The 13,868-nt window shown below is 47.7% G+C and overlaps 1 protein-coding gene across 3 annotated transcripts in view; it reads right to left on the bottom strand.

Annotated features, from left to right (window-relative positions):
• Positions 1-13,868, bottom strand: part of MPRIP (myosin phosphatase Rho interacting protein) — a 147,824-nt gene that overhangs the window by 32,793 nt on the left and 101,163 nt on the right. For all 3 annotated transcript variants that reach the window (XM_047089688.1, XM_047089686.1, XM_047089687.1), the window contains exons 8-11: positions 5,439-5,580; positions 4,440-4,553; positions 2,813-2,869; positions 1,487-1,555 (exon numbers count right to left, since the gene is read on the bottom strand). In XM_047089688.1, the coding sequence (XP_046945644.1) occupies positions 1,487-1,555; positions 2,813-2,869; positions 4,440-4,553; positions 5,439-5,580 (382 nt within the window). The remainder of the gene's footprint in view (positions 1-1,486; positions 1,556-2,812; positions 2,870-4,439; positions 4,554-5,438; positions 5,581-13,868) is intronic.

Below are 13,868 nucleotides of genomic sequence, written 5' to 3'. Positions count from 1 at the left end.
CCTGAATGGCTCTATTACTCGTGCATGATTTTCTAACTTTACGTACTGGTCATCTGGAAGATACCAAGTTACGTGTATCTTCCAAAAGTTGACACATTTCATTACATCAGATCAAAACATCTGTTAGTGTGACCACCTACTCCATTAGGAGAGTCTGTCAATACAGGGAAGTTGTCAAATTTGTGACAATGAATACGAATTTTCCAAAGTTCCAGTTTCGCTTGTAAGCTCAAACTGTATCACTGGCAACGAACAGTGGATTGTTTCCTTTGAAGGAATAGCCTCCCTTGGTGCATTTTAAAGCAAATGTCTGCCAGACACCAAAACGGAATGAGCAGTTTGTCTGTCAGTTGTTCTGTCAAGTGCAGGCAGTACTGCACGAGGAGAAGCACGAGGGGAAGTCTGTCTGTCAGCGCAGACGGGGTGCAGGTGCTTCCAGCGAGGGACCCACTACGTTCTGTTACGCAGCAAAGGCGCCTTATGCTCACTGCCCATTTTGAATCACAGAATACAGACAAGATGAGTATCCGAGAATTGACACTTTACATGGCATTCTGACTTCTTCACAATAGTTTTGAGTATACCGGTCCGTCAGCCCCCCGAAAGGGTCTCCAGGGGTCCACAGACCACACTCTGAGAACTGCTGGTCTACGCACACACTACCAACCACACGCTCCCGCGTTCCTTGATTTCAGGCAGCACCAGGGGCCTGCCGCCCACACTGCTCTCGTCTATCCCGTATCACTAACATCTCTCCGCTGCAGCCCGTAAGCGTTCAGGCTATGTAAATGTAGATAACGAGCTAAGGACGGATATTAGATTCTTGCCAACCTTCTGCTACCACAAAAGTGCAGGAATGACTAACCTTGGGCTATATGTGGGAATATATCTGAAGGATCCCTGGAGTGGGATGCAAGGGAAAAGGTAGGAACACAGACTCAAAAAACTCAAAAAACACGGTATTTTTTAAGGAAGAGAAAGAGCCCCTTCTGGTTGGTCTGCAACCATGAAATCAGGACAGTCAACTGGGCCACCTGAATTCATTTGCCACATCCCATCTTTGTCCAGAAGACAAAGAACAAGATTTAGTTCTGTTTCAAGACGTTCAATTCTCCGCGAAACCTTTGTAGAAAAAACCAAACTGTTCATCCTGAGTTTTAAAATAAGACATCTTTCGGTGTTCTTCAAAGAACAGAGAAAAGAGAAGCCACTGAAACACTCTGCACCCAGGTGCCTCAAGCAGAGACTCAAAACAGCCCAACGTTTCAGGAAGACTCAGTCACAAGAACATCAAAAGCTGATGATATTATGCTCAGACTTCGCACCAGATCTACACTAGAAAACCCAAGATGGCCACTCGGACACCTGTCAATAGACAGAGGGGATGTCAGCCTAGAGAAGCAGTGTCTGGGAGCCTTGGGCTCCTGGGTGTCGCCTGCACCCCTCAACTGTCTCCACAACTAGGAAGGAAGCCAAAAACACTCACCTCCTCAGCCACCGAATCCCTGTAGTATCTTAGGCTTTGATCAGCAAGGACAAACCAGTGCTTCTTCCACTACAAGGGAAGGGAAAAACCAGGCTCAACTACCATGCAGCACATTTACTGCTCCAAGGCAATCCGTAGCCAGAGTCCTGGGGGCACCTCCCAGAGCACAGGAAAAGCAGAGGGCAGGCGGCCCCTCCCACGAGTGGCAGACACACACAGGACTCTGCTCAGGCCGCAGGCAGCCATGCGCGCATGACGTCAGGGCACTTGCTAAGCCGCGGCTCCCCCGTGACAAGGCAGCATGGAGAGCTGGGGTGGGCCGCAGGCTACGGGCTTTCTGTAACCCACAGTGGTGTGGCTGGTGAAAAGTGCTTCGCAGTCCTCGATCTCAACTCCAGAGGCTGCAGACAGGGGGCTGGGCCCCCAGAGCTGGAAAGTGGCTGTGAAAACAGCATCTCCATCCTAAGGGGCTGCCTGTGAGCCACAGCCACTGGCTGGCTAACCAGAGGGGCACGCCCACCTGCAGCCAGCAGGAGCAAACCAGCCAGCCAGATTCCCAAGTCTTCACTGTGAGTAGCAAGGAGGGAGACTTGAGTCTTCAGGCAAGGCCAAGGGGATTGATATGGAGGAGAGAGAAAAAGAGGATGTTTCGGCACGGCTGCTCAGGAAGCAAGAAGGGGAGCTCAGGAGGGCAGGGTTTCGGGGCCTCTCGGTAGGAACTAGCAGACTCCTCTTCATGCCTCCTTGGAGGCCTGGCCTTCCAGCCCCAAGCAGGGTGGAGGTGGGGTAGCAGGTCCAGCTGCAAATGGCTCTTCCTGCTGGAGTCTGACGGCAAGAACGACCACACTGGCTTCTCTCAGGACCGCGGCTGAGCTGGAGTCCCCAGCAGAGTCTAGCAGCCCTTGGTTGCTGTCAACGTGGCCTGCCTCAGACGCATCCACAAGCCAACAACACCAGAGGCCTCCCCCATTCCTGGGAAGCCTGGGCTCTCTGGGAACTTTTAGGAAAGACTACCAGGTAGGGAGCTAGTGCTGTAGAACATTCCCCTAGCCTGAGGCTGCGATCCTTGCTGGGTGCAGGATGGTGGTCTTCTCCAGTGGCCCCCGCCTCTCACTGCAGAACTGAGAGTGGGGGCGGCTGTGTACCTCCACTTCCCTGAGGAGATGGGGGTCTTGGCCACAGTCCTGGTTGACCACACAAGAGGTCATGCCGGAGGTGGGGGAATCGAGCCAGCGCTCCCACCCCTGCTGGGGACAAGGCCAGGCAGACCCCACCCCTGCTCCCCAGTCTTTGAGGGGCCACAGCAGCCCAGCCCTGCACACTCACCTGGCCGTCCTCATACTGCTTGGTCAGCCAGCCTTTCTTGAAGTTCAGCAGGTCAGGCTAAGAAAGGGAGAAAAAAGAACAGTTCAGAAGAAGGCACTCTGAGCTATCTCAGTCGTGGGGAAAGGGTGACTGACTGAGGGGCAGCAGGTGTCTCTGTCCGCATGAGGTAGGCAGCGGGAAGAGGCATTTCTCCACCTGCCAGACGAGCCAGGATGGCCTGCCTTGCCCAGGCGGGTGCTGCCCACAAACCCTCCACAGATTCACGTGTCTTCAAGGAAGGAGACGCCGGGCTCAGCGGGATGATGGGGAGGGAAGGGCATGGCCTCAGCGCCCTGCGGGCACAGCAGCAGCTGGGCTGCCCAGACGCTCTGACAGAAGCCTGCCCAACGGCAGAGGACGGCCCGGAGGGAGAGTCAGTCGGTGTTTCACACGAAGGGGAAAACCTGCAGTGACCACTAAAAGGAGAAATCAGAAGTTCCCGCAGAAGCCACAGGAAGGCGGAGAGAGGAAGACGGAGGAGCGGAGACCAAAGCGTGGCGCTGAGCAAGATGCAGGAGCAACCCTGCCGAGACCTTGGGGCCACCTATCTACCAGGATGAGTTTGAGTCTCCGTTTCTCGGCAAGATGCAAACCCAGGACAGCTGACAGCAGATCGGGGGAGCTGGCCCCGCTGGGCTCTACTGCACCCGTGTCCCTAGGCCTGGGGAGCAGCCCAAGGAAGCACTTCAGGCCCACCCGCAGCCCTGCTGGGCCCTGCTTGTGTTCACAGCTGGGCATCTGTCAAGTTGGCACCTGAAGAGATGAGGATCATCCTTCCCCTTGGCCCACGTGCTTGCTCTCACTTTTCTACAGGTATATCTCCACCTCCATCAGAAACGGGCTGTGATGTCTTTCTGTATCTGAAGGACCAGGAGGGAGTTGTTCCAGGAGCCTCTGTGCCAAACCTCTGAGCAGCACCCAGACTCCAGGAAAAGACAACCCTCTTCCAGGTAAGAAGCCCTCCTATCTTGGCTCAGTTCCATGTGTGTGGCTGGTGGCTCCACACCCTAGGGGTAGAAGTGGCGCCAACCACTTCTCAGAAGACCGCGGACTAGGCAGAGAGGAGCCCCGGGTCACCATGTGCATAGCTGTCCTTCATTCCCAGGGCCTCTGGCCGGCCACTCTCGGCTCCCCAAGGGAGCGAGGGTCCCGTCTGGCCACTCCCCACCTGCACCTCCACTGCTGCAGCTCAAGTGACCTCGGGCAAAGGCGTCTCTCCTGTCCTGAGACACCATGAATGAGGCAAGGGCTCCCAGCAAGAAGGGGCTCCTGCCTCCAAAATGTCACAGAAACAAACACCCAAAGCAAGAACAGAGGTTCCTTGTTGCTGTGGCCCTGGTTCTCTGAAATCAGGATTTTGCTGCCTTGGCCAAGTGGCCTCCTCTACTTGTGACCTCAGAGCTCAGGACGCCTATGTATCCAGAAAAGGGAAAAGGAACACCGCATCTGCTTCCCACGCACAGACACAAAGGCCCGTGCAGAGGGGACAGCCAGCATGGACGCACGGACATAAGCAGACAGTGACCCCAAGTGACAGAAGCAGCAGGAGCGGCGTCTCCAGGCTTTGGTGTGCGGCGCCTGGGCTCACCGTCAGGGAGGACTCCGTGGACCTCCTGTCCAGTGACTTGGCTCTTCGGTGTGGAGACAGGGGGGAGGCCGAGGTGTCCGGGAGAGGAGCTGTGGGGGCTTCGCTGGGGAGGTCCTGTGGCAGAGAGCAGCCGCCAGTCAGTACAAGCCAGTAAAGTCAGGTGGGGAGCAGGGAAACCAGGAGCCAGAGCTGTGGGAGGGTCAAGAATGTTCCCAGGCGAGGAGGAAAGCACTCTGTCTGGGCTCTGTCTGGGCAAGTCTGGACCAGAGCAGGGACGGGAGCCAGTGTCCTGGGACTCCTCGTCCGGCTCGTTCCGCTTTCACGCAGCGGGTTCAAAGACGCATTAGTTGTTAAAGCAGCCTTTTCTTTCGGATGCGCTAGTCACCGTCACTCTCCTGGTCCCATCCCCATCCCCTGGCTTCTCGGGGTCGCGGAAGGAAGAGCCCCAGGCTCTGAGGCAGCGAGCAGCAGAACACCTCATGAGCCCAGACAGGGGCTGGGGAGGAAGATGAAGATCGGACACAGCAGGGCCACAAGAGGCAAGTGGGCTGCCTGGGAGGAGGAGGAGGAGGAGGAGGAGGATTTCAGAGAGACCTGCCTTGTGGACTAAGTAGAGAAGCGAGGGCAATGGCCGCCACTCGAAAGAAAGAGGAAGGAAGGTGCTCAGCCTCGCGGCCGGGCTGCCTCGAAGAGAAAGAGAGCAGCTCCGGTTATGAGCTGGGACCTAAGGCTCGCTAGACTGGCCTTTAGCAGAGATGGGTCAAGTTCTGACAGGAAGATGCAGAAGGCAGGCCTCACCCTCGAGAAAGTCACTAACTGGAGGAGAGGAGAGACATGAGCAAACAAGTAGGAAATGAGAACAGGAAGCCCAGTGGAAGTGCATCCGGGTGCGTTTGGGGGCCCTGTGAGGAGGTGTGGGGCCATATGCTGACGGCGCCCCAGTGGCCGCACGTGGCACTGCTTGGGCCTCAGCGCTGGCCCCAGGCCCCAGACGCTCACCCGTTTCCTGGGAAACGCCCTCTTCTCACTGCGGCCCTGGCGAGTGTCACTTGATGGCGAGGGCCCGGCTGTCGAGTTAGTCTCCATGTGCTCTGCCTTCTCAATGTCCAAGGCCTCAAATTTCTCAATGACCTGGGACCTCCTACAAGAGATGACACGGGGCTGCTGAGGGGGAGACGGGGTCCCCCCACAGCCTGAGGCGGGCTTGGTCTTCAGTTACAGAGGGCTCCTTCAGCCAATACCGCCATGCCTGGCCCATCCCAGTCTTCCCTGGGCCTCCCCCTTCGCAGGGCGTGTGGCCTATGCACACAGGACACTTGGCTAGCTCACCGGACACCCCAGCCCAAGCTCCCTCTCCCACCACCGTGGAGGGGGAAGCCATGCAGGGGCTGGGAGCAGCTCAAGGGCAAGGGCCTCCCCTTCCCCCCAGCCTGTCCTTGCCCTCTATCCCCACGCTGGAAGCCCCTGTATGGTCTGTTGACACACTTGGCGGTCACACAGCTCATTGCCTGGCCTCCTCTCCTGAGCCACAGACATGATCAGAAGGCAGCCACCACCTCGGAGGGTGGCAGCCTCAGTCCTCATTGCAACCCTCAGCAGACCACGATGCAGCCCCCACCCCAGGGCAACCAAAAGTTAGCAAGAAAAAGGCCCATGAATTAACATTGTTTCTGCCAACAGTAAAAAGAATCAAAAACCAAATTAAAACAAAAACAAAGCGAGTTGATTTCGTGTGAAAGGCCGGCGCATCATCAGGCCATCTACGGCTGGAGACGGAGCTGAGATGGGAGCGAAGCAGGCGAAGGAAGGGCGAGTAACGTCACACAGCGACACAGCAGGAGAAGGTGGAGAGGGGCAAGACCTGAAAGAAAATAAGGCTGGAAAATGAATAAACAGAAAGGGACTGCTTTTTAAAATCAAATAATGGTAAATCAAAATTATCCAAAGAATTAAAGAAACAAAAACCCAAGGTGATCACTGAGAAGGGGAGACCATCCTTGTCCCTGAGTCACAGGGAGTCACCATGGTGGCAGAGGGCAGGGAGGCCGGGGGGGGCACGTGGGCTGAGGCCTAGTCCTCACCCTTGGGGGCCTGAGACTTGGGCACTGTTTAAAACAGGGACAAGGCCCCAAATGGAGTCACCTGTGCTAAGCCCACATCACCAAACTGAGACTTGATATTTAATTACAGTTTCAACCTCTCCAAGGAGTAGAATCTTAACCCAGCCAATCTGGAATTACCTGGTCAGCACTAGTGAGGTGCTCTGCCTGAGAGCCCTGTGCTGTCCCCCAAAGGAAGGTGAGCTTGCCTGAAACAATGCACGTTTTGCCAGTAACTTCCTTGTCCCACTCCCTTCTGCCTACAAAAGTCTTTCATTTTGTACAGCTCCTTAGAGCTCTTTTCTATCTCCTGGATGGAATGCCGAATCACTGAATAAAGCCAGTAAGAGCTTTAAAATTTTAAATTTACTGAATTTTGTCCTTACAAATTTGGTGGCAGTGGTGGGACTCAAAGGAAACTTCGGACAGCTTCAAGGACAATGAGAAACACAGCCAGCTGTGGTACCTGTGAACCCTTAAAGTTTTCGGTCTTTCTCACCATTTCCGAGGGCCATGGGAAGATCCTCTTGGTTCTGAGCTCTGCTCTCTTCGGGTTGAGCTCCTGATCTAATTGGCTCCCTACAGTCCCCCACTCGACTGGACCATGCTGGGAACTGTGGCTAGTTCAGTCTGTAGTATTCCACTTGACTGGAATCCCCCATCCTTGGTTTAGTACTCAGATTCCCTACTGGGGGCTTCTGATGGTTCAGTGTGCATTCCCCATTTCATGGGAATCCTAGTCCACAGTCCCCATTCTTTGGGGTCCGCTGCTTCAGCACCTTCCCTAGTCCCCAGTTCCACGTTGAGAACTGCTGGTGGTGCACACAAAGCCTTTTACTGGTTAGAAATATCTCAGCTACTGCTGGTGCGTTAGCGTGCACAGAAGGTAAAGGCTATTGCTAATGAGAATCTCAGAAGCCAAAAGCTACAAAACTGGTGGGCACAGGCTGAGCACTTAAAAACTCTTAGGAGGGCTCGGCACCTAACTCTAAGGCTCCCATGTCAAGATAGGCTGGTCATGGATGGACACAAGAGCGACACTAGGTCACCTGCCAACCTCAAGAAGCTTTCTGTGCAACAAGGTACACTGTAAAACACCACACCATTCCCAACCCAGCAGCACATCCCTTTTAGGCATCAATTTGCTTCTGTGAGACTCGAAGACTTAGCTAGAAGAAACGGGATCTTTAAATTCTATAGTTGAACACACTGACTTCCAGCACACTTACACTTATTTTATGGCTTAAGAACTGTAGGGCCAGGAACTATAGATACCTACAAAAATGCAAAATCTTACTAAAGACAACCAAGAATCACAGGGGCTGTTATGGGAGTGTCCCAGTTAGACATTTATTTAAGAAATTATTTAAGAAATGCACTTAAAAGCAGGGGTTCCTAATCAAACAAACAGAATGGGATACTTATTTTAATTGGTATGCAGAAGCTTCCAAAGGCTTCAAGATTCCAAAACAGTTTCATTGAAAGTTTTGTTGTAAAGGCTAATGAAAAATTAAAGACACAGAAGGTATCTAAAACAACACACAGGCCTCTCCCATTACACCTTCCGAGGAGTCTAACATCAAAACACTGGCTCAGAAATGAGTATCTCATTTGTAACCAACTGGACCATTAGAAAAAATTTTGTCCTCAAACATTTTGGGTAAATCCCTCAACACCAACTTGAATGCTTTCAAATCTGCCTTTGAAGGAGGTGCCCATATGGACCCTCCCAGAGGTGGTGGGACTCTGGGGAGTTCCCTGGTAAACTGCTACATTATTCTCTGAAACAGCCAACGGAAACTAAAATTAATGAAAAACCTTGCCAAATTCTGGTAGATAAGAGAGGCTACAGAGGGGATCCTGGGAGAATTGGCAGAAGCCAGACAGTGAGAATTCATACCTGAGTCAGCTCTCCTGGATGCCCAATTGAGAGACCAAAATAACATTTCACACTCTTCCTTCCTTTCCAAATCCAAACCCACTGGCTCTTGATCGTCTCTTCAGGGACAGCTACTACCTTCTTGCTTGTTTTGTGTCCTAAGAACTTGGCTTAGTTTTCGGCCCGGATGGGGCATACAGGTTGCTGGTTCTTTTTGGCTCTCTTTGAGAGAAACTCTGGATCTTGGGAAGGTAGTAAGTATCCTTTACATCCTCTTTGAGTCCCCACTTACATTGACGGGGAGTTGTTCAATACTGCCAGAAACATTTGTTTGTCCTGGCTGAAAAGTGGCAAGATATTTAAAACAAGTTTTTAAGTAGTTCTGTGGTTACAAGTCAGCCAAGTTGGAAGCAGATAACCAGAGCCTGATAGGGTTGTTTAGGCCTTCTCCCTTAAGCTAGAATGAAACTATGTACCAGAAGAAAAGAAAGTATCTGAAGCCTCTGTGAAAGGATATATTAGAACATTCCAAAGACAAACAGTTCTAAATGCAGAACACAGAAATCTTTTGATTTCCACCCAAGTTGGAAATCTCCTTCCTGATACACAGAAGCAAACTGAGGATAATGTAGCTGCACGGGTGGATCGACTTACGATACCGTTTAAGTCAAAACTCAGAAATCTTTGAGGAATTAGAGCAATTGTTCACAAAACCAGAAATTCGGCTCTAGAAACACTTCACAGTCCGTCTGTCCTTTTTCACCAATACCAAAAGCTCCTCTACAGATCTCCAAAGGCTTGTAAAGTACTGTAAAAATTCTGGCCTCAGGAAACAAAAGGCCTTCTTGGAAGCCTTTATGTTCTTTCCTCGTGCCTTTGTGATGTAAATGTTCTACCTGGTCTTCTCTGGGACCTCTTATCTAAGGGTCTACTCTTTGAAATACCAACTCCAGGGAGGGAATTCTTATCAGAAAAGCAAAAGGGGGAAAGATTATTTGGAACATGAGTAAACGAAAGATCGTAAGTGCCTCCTCCATAAAAATAAAAAGCTCTTGCCATCTGACCAGGTAACCTTATTTCATCTGCCAGAAACACAATTTGGATCCAACTTATAACCAGTGCATTTTATATCAATGTATCTTTCCACGGCTAAAATTTTAGCATGGAAGCTATAAGGTGTGTGTGTATGTGTGTGCGCGCACACGTACATCTGTATTTTCTACCTATAGATGATACTGCCAAAATTAATTTGTAAAAGAGCTCTCTCAGGTCATGATCTCATGGTCCATGTGCTTGAGCCTTACGTCAGGTTCTGTGCTGACAGCTCAGAGCTTGGAGCCTGCTTTGGATTCTGCCTCTGTCTCTCTCTGTCTCTCTCTCTCTGCCCTTCCCTGCGTACGCTCCCGCGCACACACTCTCTCTCAAATGTAAACATTAAAAAAAATTAAAAAGAAAGAAAAAAGCTCTATTTAATTGGCTTCAAGAAAATTAAGTACTTATATGAATTAAGTACTAACAATATTCTAAAACTTACAACAGAGAGTAACCTAATGCTTTTTAGATTCATGTGCTCTAGGAAAATATTTGGTATTAACACTGATTTAAGTGTGTTACTTTAGTTAAAATAGACGTGTCTTCAGAGTTATCAGCATTAACTATAATACCTTTCCACAACTTTTACTCTATCTAGGTTTACTGGTCAAATAACCTCATGGTGTCTATGTTATAACAGACGTTGCTGGCTGACTTTGTCCAAATATTTCACAAAGTCTTCATGGGTAGTCTAAACACAACTGATCTATGAACTGAGATATGCAATTTTAGGTGAACTTTTCAGCAATAATTATATTTTTGATATGCCTACTTAAATGGTTTCCCTAAATCTTTTTGGTAACTTAAAAATCTGAAGAGTTTTACTAAATTAAATGAGTAGTAGTCATTGAATGCCTAGATCATTTCCAAATAAAATACTGAAACAATTACTGAACGTTGGTTTATCTCCTTTTTTGCTTATTATAAAGAAATTAAAGAGATTTGGGTCTATTAAACATATTTTGTGCTACACTAAAAAAATCTATTATGAGAAAGCATGTTTCCAGAAAATACAAAATGTATTTATACATTTGCCAGGCACAGAATGCTAACATAAGACAGTTCACAATTATTTACTACTTTATTTTCACAAGATATTAAGTTTTTAAGGGATAACAATTCTAACACATGTAGGATGTGTGTTTTGGGTAAAAGAAGATATGAGGAATGGAGATCAATTTTTGTTGAAGGAAAAGAAAGTAATTTTATCCCAAAGTGAGACTAGTTGTTTCAGAATGAAAAAGAGAAAAAAAACAGGACAAGAAAACTAGAGAAGGTCTGTGGAAGGGGAATCTTGGGAAAAGAATTTTATACATGGTCAAGCTAACATTAAAATGAACTTGAACTGAAAAGAAAAAAGATAACTATTAACGTCAAAAGTAAGGTGGTGCAGTATCAGAATTTGGTATTCTCTCTTAAAATAAGGACAAAATTTTCTAGGAGTATTGGTCTGCTATTGATAAGAAGTTGTGAAAGGGTTTTTACTTTTTAATTAACCTGCTGAGAAAACAAAGATTTTGTGTCTTATCAAAATAATGTCCTGTGTTTCATGTGGTCTTTATCAGGTCTTTGATTACTGAAGAAATCCTCTATTAAAAGAGCTTAGGGCTTTTGTTGTTGTTGTTTTACAATCATGTAACTTTCTGTATTTGCCTATAAAGTCTATAATTGCCACTTTGGTTAAGTGATAACGGAGTGTTGTTTCCTACCGATCTAAGATCCTATGTGACCAAGTGTTTTAAAACCTTTTGGTATTTTGACGAACTTCTCAAAAATGCAATTCTAAACCAAGTCTTCTTGACCTAGCAGTAACTTTGGGATTTTTCAGAGGATCTCTAAAAATCATAAAAGATTTGCTCTCTCTCTGTTTAAAAGAGAGATGTTCAGGGGCGCCTGGGTGGCGCAGTCGGTTAAGCGTCCGACTTCAGCCAGGTCACGATCTCGCGGTCCGTGAGTTCGAGCCCCGCGTCGGGCTCTGGGCAGATGGCTCGGAGCCTGGAGCCTGTTTCCGATTCTGTGTCTCCCTCTGTCTCTGCCCCTCCCCAATTCATGCTCTGTCTCTCTCTGTCCCACAAATAAATAAAAACGTTGAAAAAAAAAATTTAAAAAAAAAAAAAAAAAAAAAAAAAAAAAAGAGAGATGTTCACTAATTAGGCTTACTTGATACATTGCATTACATGGGCAGCATTATCACATAAGTGAGGCTAAGCCTTCTTAGGTTCTGATATGTCCTGATGCAATGTTATCAGTCATAATTCTAGCTGATATCTTAAAATGTTGAACCTCACAAAAATAACCAAATTTCCCTGTCATTTCCATTATAGTGAACTCTCGTCTGATCTTTATGGGCATTTAAAAAAAATTTTTTTTAATGTTTATTTATTTTTGAGAGAAGAGAGAGAGTGTGAGCAGGTGAGGGGCAGAGAGAGAGGGAGATACACAATCAGAAGCAGGTTCCAGGCTCCAGGCTCCAAGCTGTCAGCACAGAGCCCGACGTGGGGCCCGAACTCACACACTGTGAGTGAGATCATGACCTGAGCAAAGTTGGACACTTAACCAACTGAGCCACCCAGACGCCCCTAACTATGGGCATTTTTTAAGTCTTCTGTTATTTACAGAGAATTATTGTTTTACTCTGATGCTTTTATGGAAGTGTTCATGGAAAGGACTTTGACAAATAAAGATTTCTAATAAGCTTTAAGACCATGAAAATGAACTGGGGAAGAATTTCCAAACTAATGAAAAAACTGGGTTCAAGCAGAACGAGAATTACATAGGACTGAATGAACTGAGGACGATTATAATTTTACATGACCTTTTGTTTGAAACGCTGCTAGTTCCTTAATGTTTTGCTCTTTCAGATCTAGGGAAACCTTTTCACTCAAGGGATCTATGACCTACAGCAATTTGGTAGGGCATACCTTTATGGTTAAAACAGTTACTTTTTCTCTCTACCTGATCCCTTCAGAATTCGTAAACTCTTGTGTATTCTTTTCATGGCAATATATTTAGTTATTTGTAGAAGTTCAATAAAAATCTGTTTTCCCTAGAAGAGGACACAACTGGAAACACTGGCTTTATTACCAAGGCTTTGACTGGAATGTTTCATTTTGGAGATATGCACAGACTCAGATCTGACCAGACAGCTTTAAGGAGCTGCTTGGAAAAATCGGGCTGGTACCTTGCTATAGGGTTCCCAGCAGCCTTCCAGGTGCTGGTGACTTCCTGACAGGCCTATGAACCTCAGGGCATTTGGAGGGAACTTTGAGAAGAGAGAAATTCACCCAAACTATACGTATTGCAGGTAAAATCTAATGGTGAGTCCTTGGCTTGGCTTCCTGGCCTCAGAGAAGAGATCAAAGTTCCAGCAAAGCGGTCTTAAAAACAGCTTATATGGTTGCTATTTTTGCCGTACTTACAAAATCAGGCCAAGTTTAATGTAAACCAAGTAATTTTTACTGTGACTATCTTTTAAAAAATGGGAATAACTATAGAGAGAAAAACTCTGCATCTTCGCAGGTATGAGATTCTAGTCTGTTAATTGTCTTTGAGGTTTGTTTGGCTCCATACCTGTACATAACTTGGTCTGTCTAGTTTTTGCAAATATCTGGCTATGACTCTAAACTAACATTTCTACTTTTCTCTCCTCCTTCTGATTTGGAATCACTAAGAACAAAGACTGCCTTTAAGGGTCCTCCTCACTCCCCAGATGGCAACCAAATTTTAGAGAACTGAACCTTGGGTCTACATCTCCTAATTAAAAAGGGCCCCACAGCAGCTGGAGACCTCAAAATCAAACTAAGAAGTAGCTGATATCAAAAGACTGCTTCTACCCAAGATGCTGTATCAAGACTTCATTCTTTAAACATGAAATGAAATTCTTTCTTCTTCTCTTTCCTTTACTCTGGCACTGGTCTAGAAAGAATGCCATCATCCATATCTGTCAGGCCATTACTAAGGGAGGGGGTGGGGTGGGATGCGGGGCGGGGCGGGGGGGACCTTTTGGATTGCCAGATTTATCATAAACAAAGAGCTCTTATCTGTCCGTTGATACTAGAGATCTCCTGGTCCTCCCCATGACCAATTTCTCTTCTAGTCCCAACTGTCCCCCTGAACTTAGGAGTCACTTACAGAATCTGACTTTTACATCCAGAACATCTAGTGCCCTGTTTTCACCTTTGTACAATTATAATTGTACTCGCCCAATAGATACAAATTCCTAAGCAAATCACAGTACATTTTTGCATTCTGGTGTTCTTGTGATTATCTAAGTCAGATCTGTCCCCCATTACAAAAAGATCTCACTAGCAGTACCCATCTTTGGAACGCCAAGGTTGTTCTTGGTAATAGGATATCCCT

This window comes from Lynx rufus, unplaced genomic scaffold (assembly GCF_022079265.1).
Source record: "Lynx rufus isolate CCGP_SWC_20201006 ecotype Redwood Valley unplaced genomic scaffold, mLynRuf1.p SCAF_28, whole genome shotgun sequence".
NCBI classification, from domain to species: Eukaryota; Metazoa; Chordata; class Mammalia; order Carnivora; family Felidae; genus Lynx; species Lynx rufus.
Note: the sequence above shows the minus strand (reverse complement) of the source record. Positions and strands in the feature narration are given on the sequence as shown.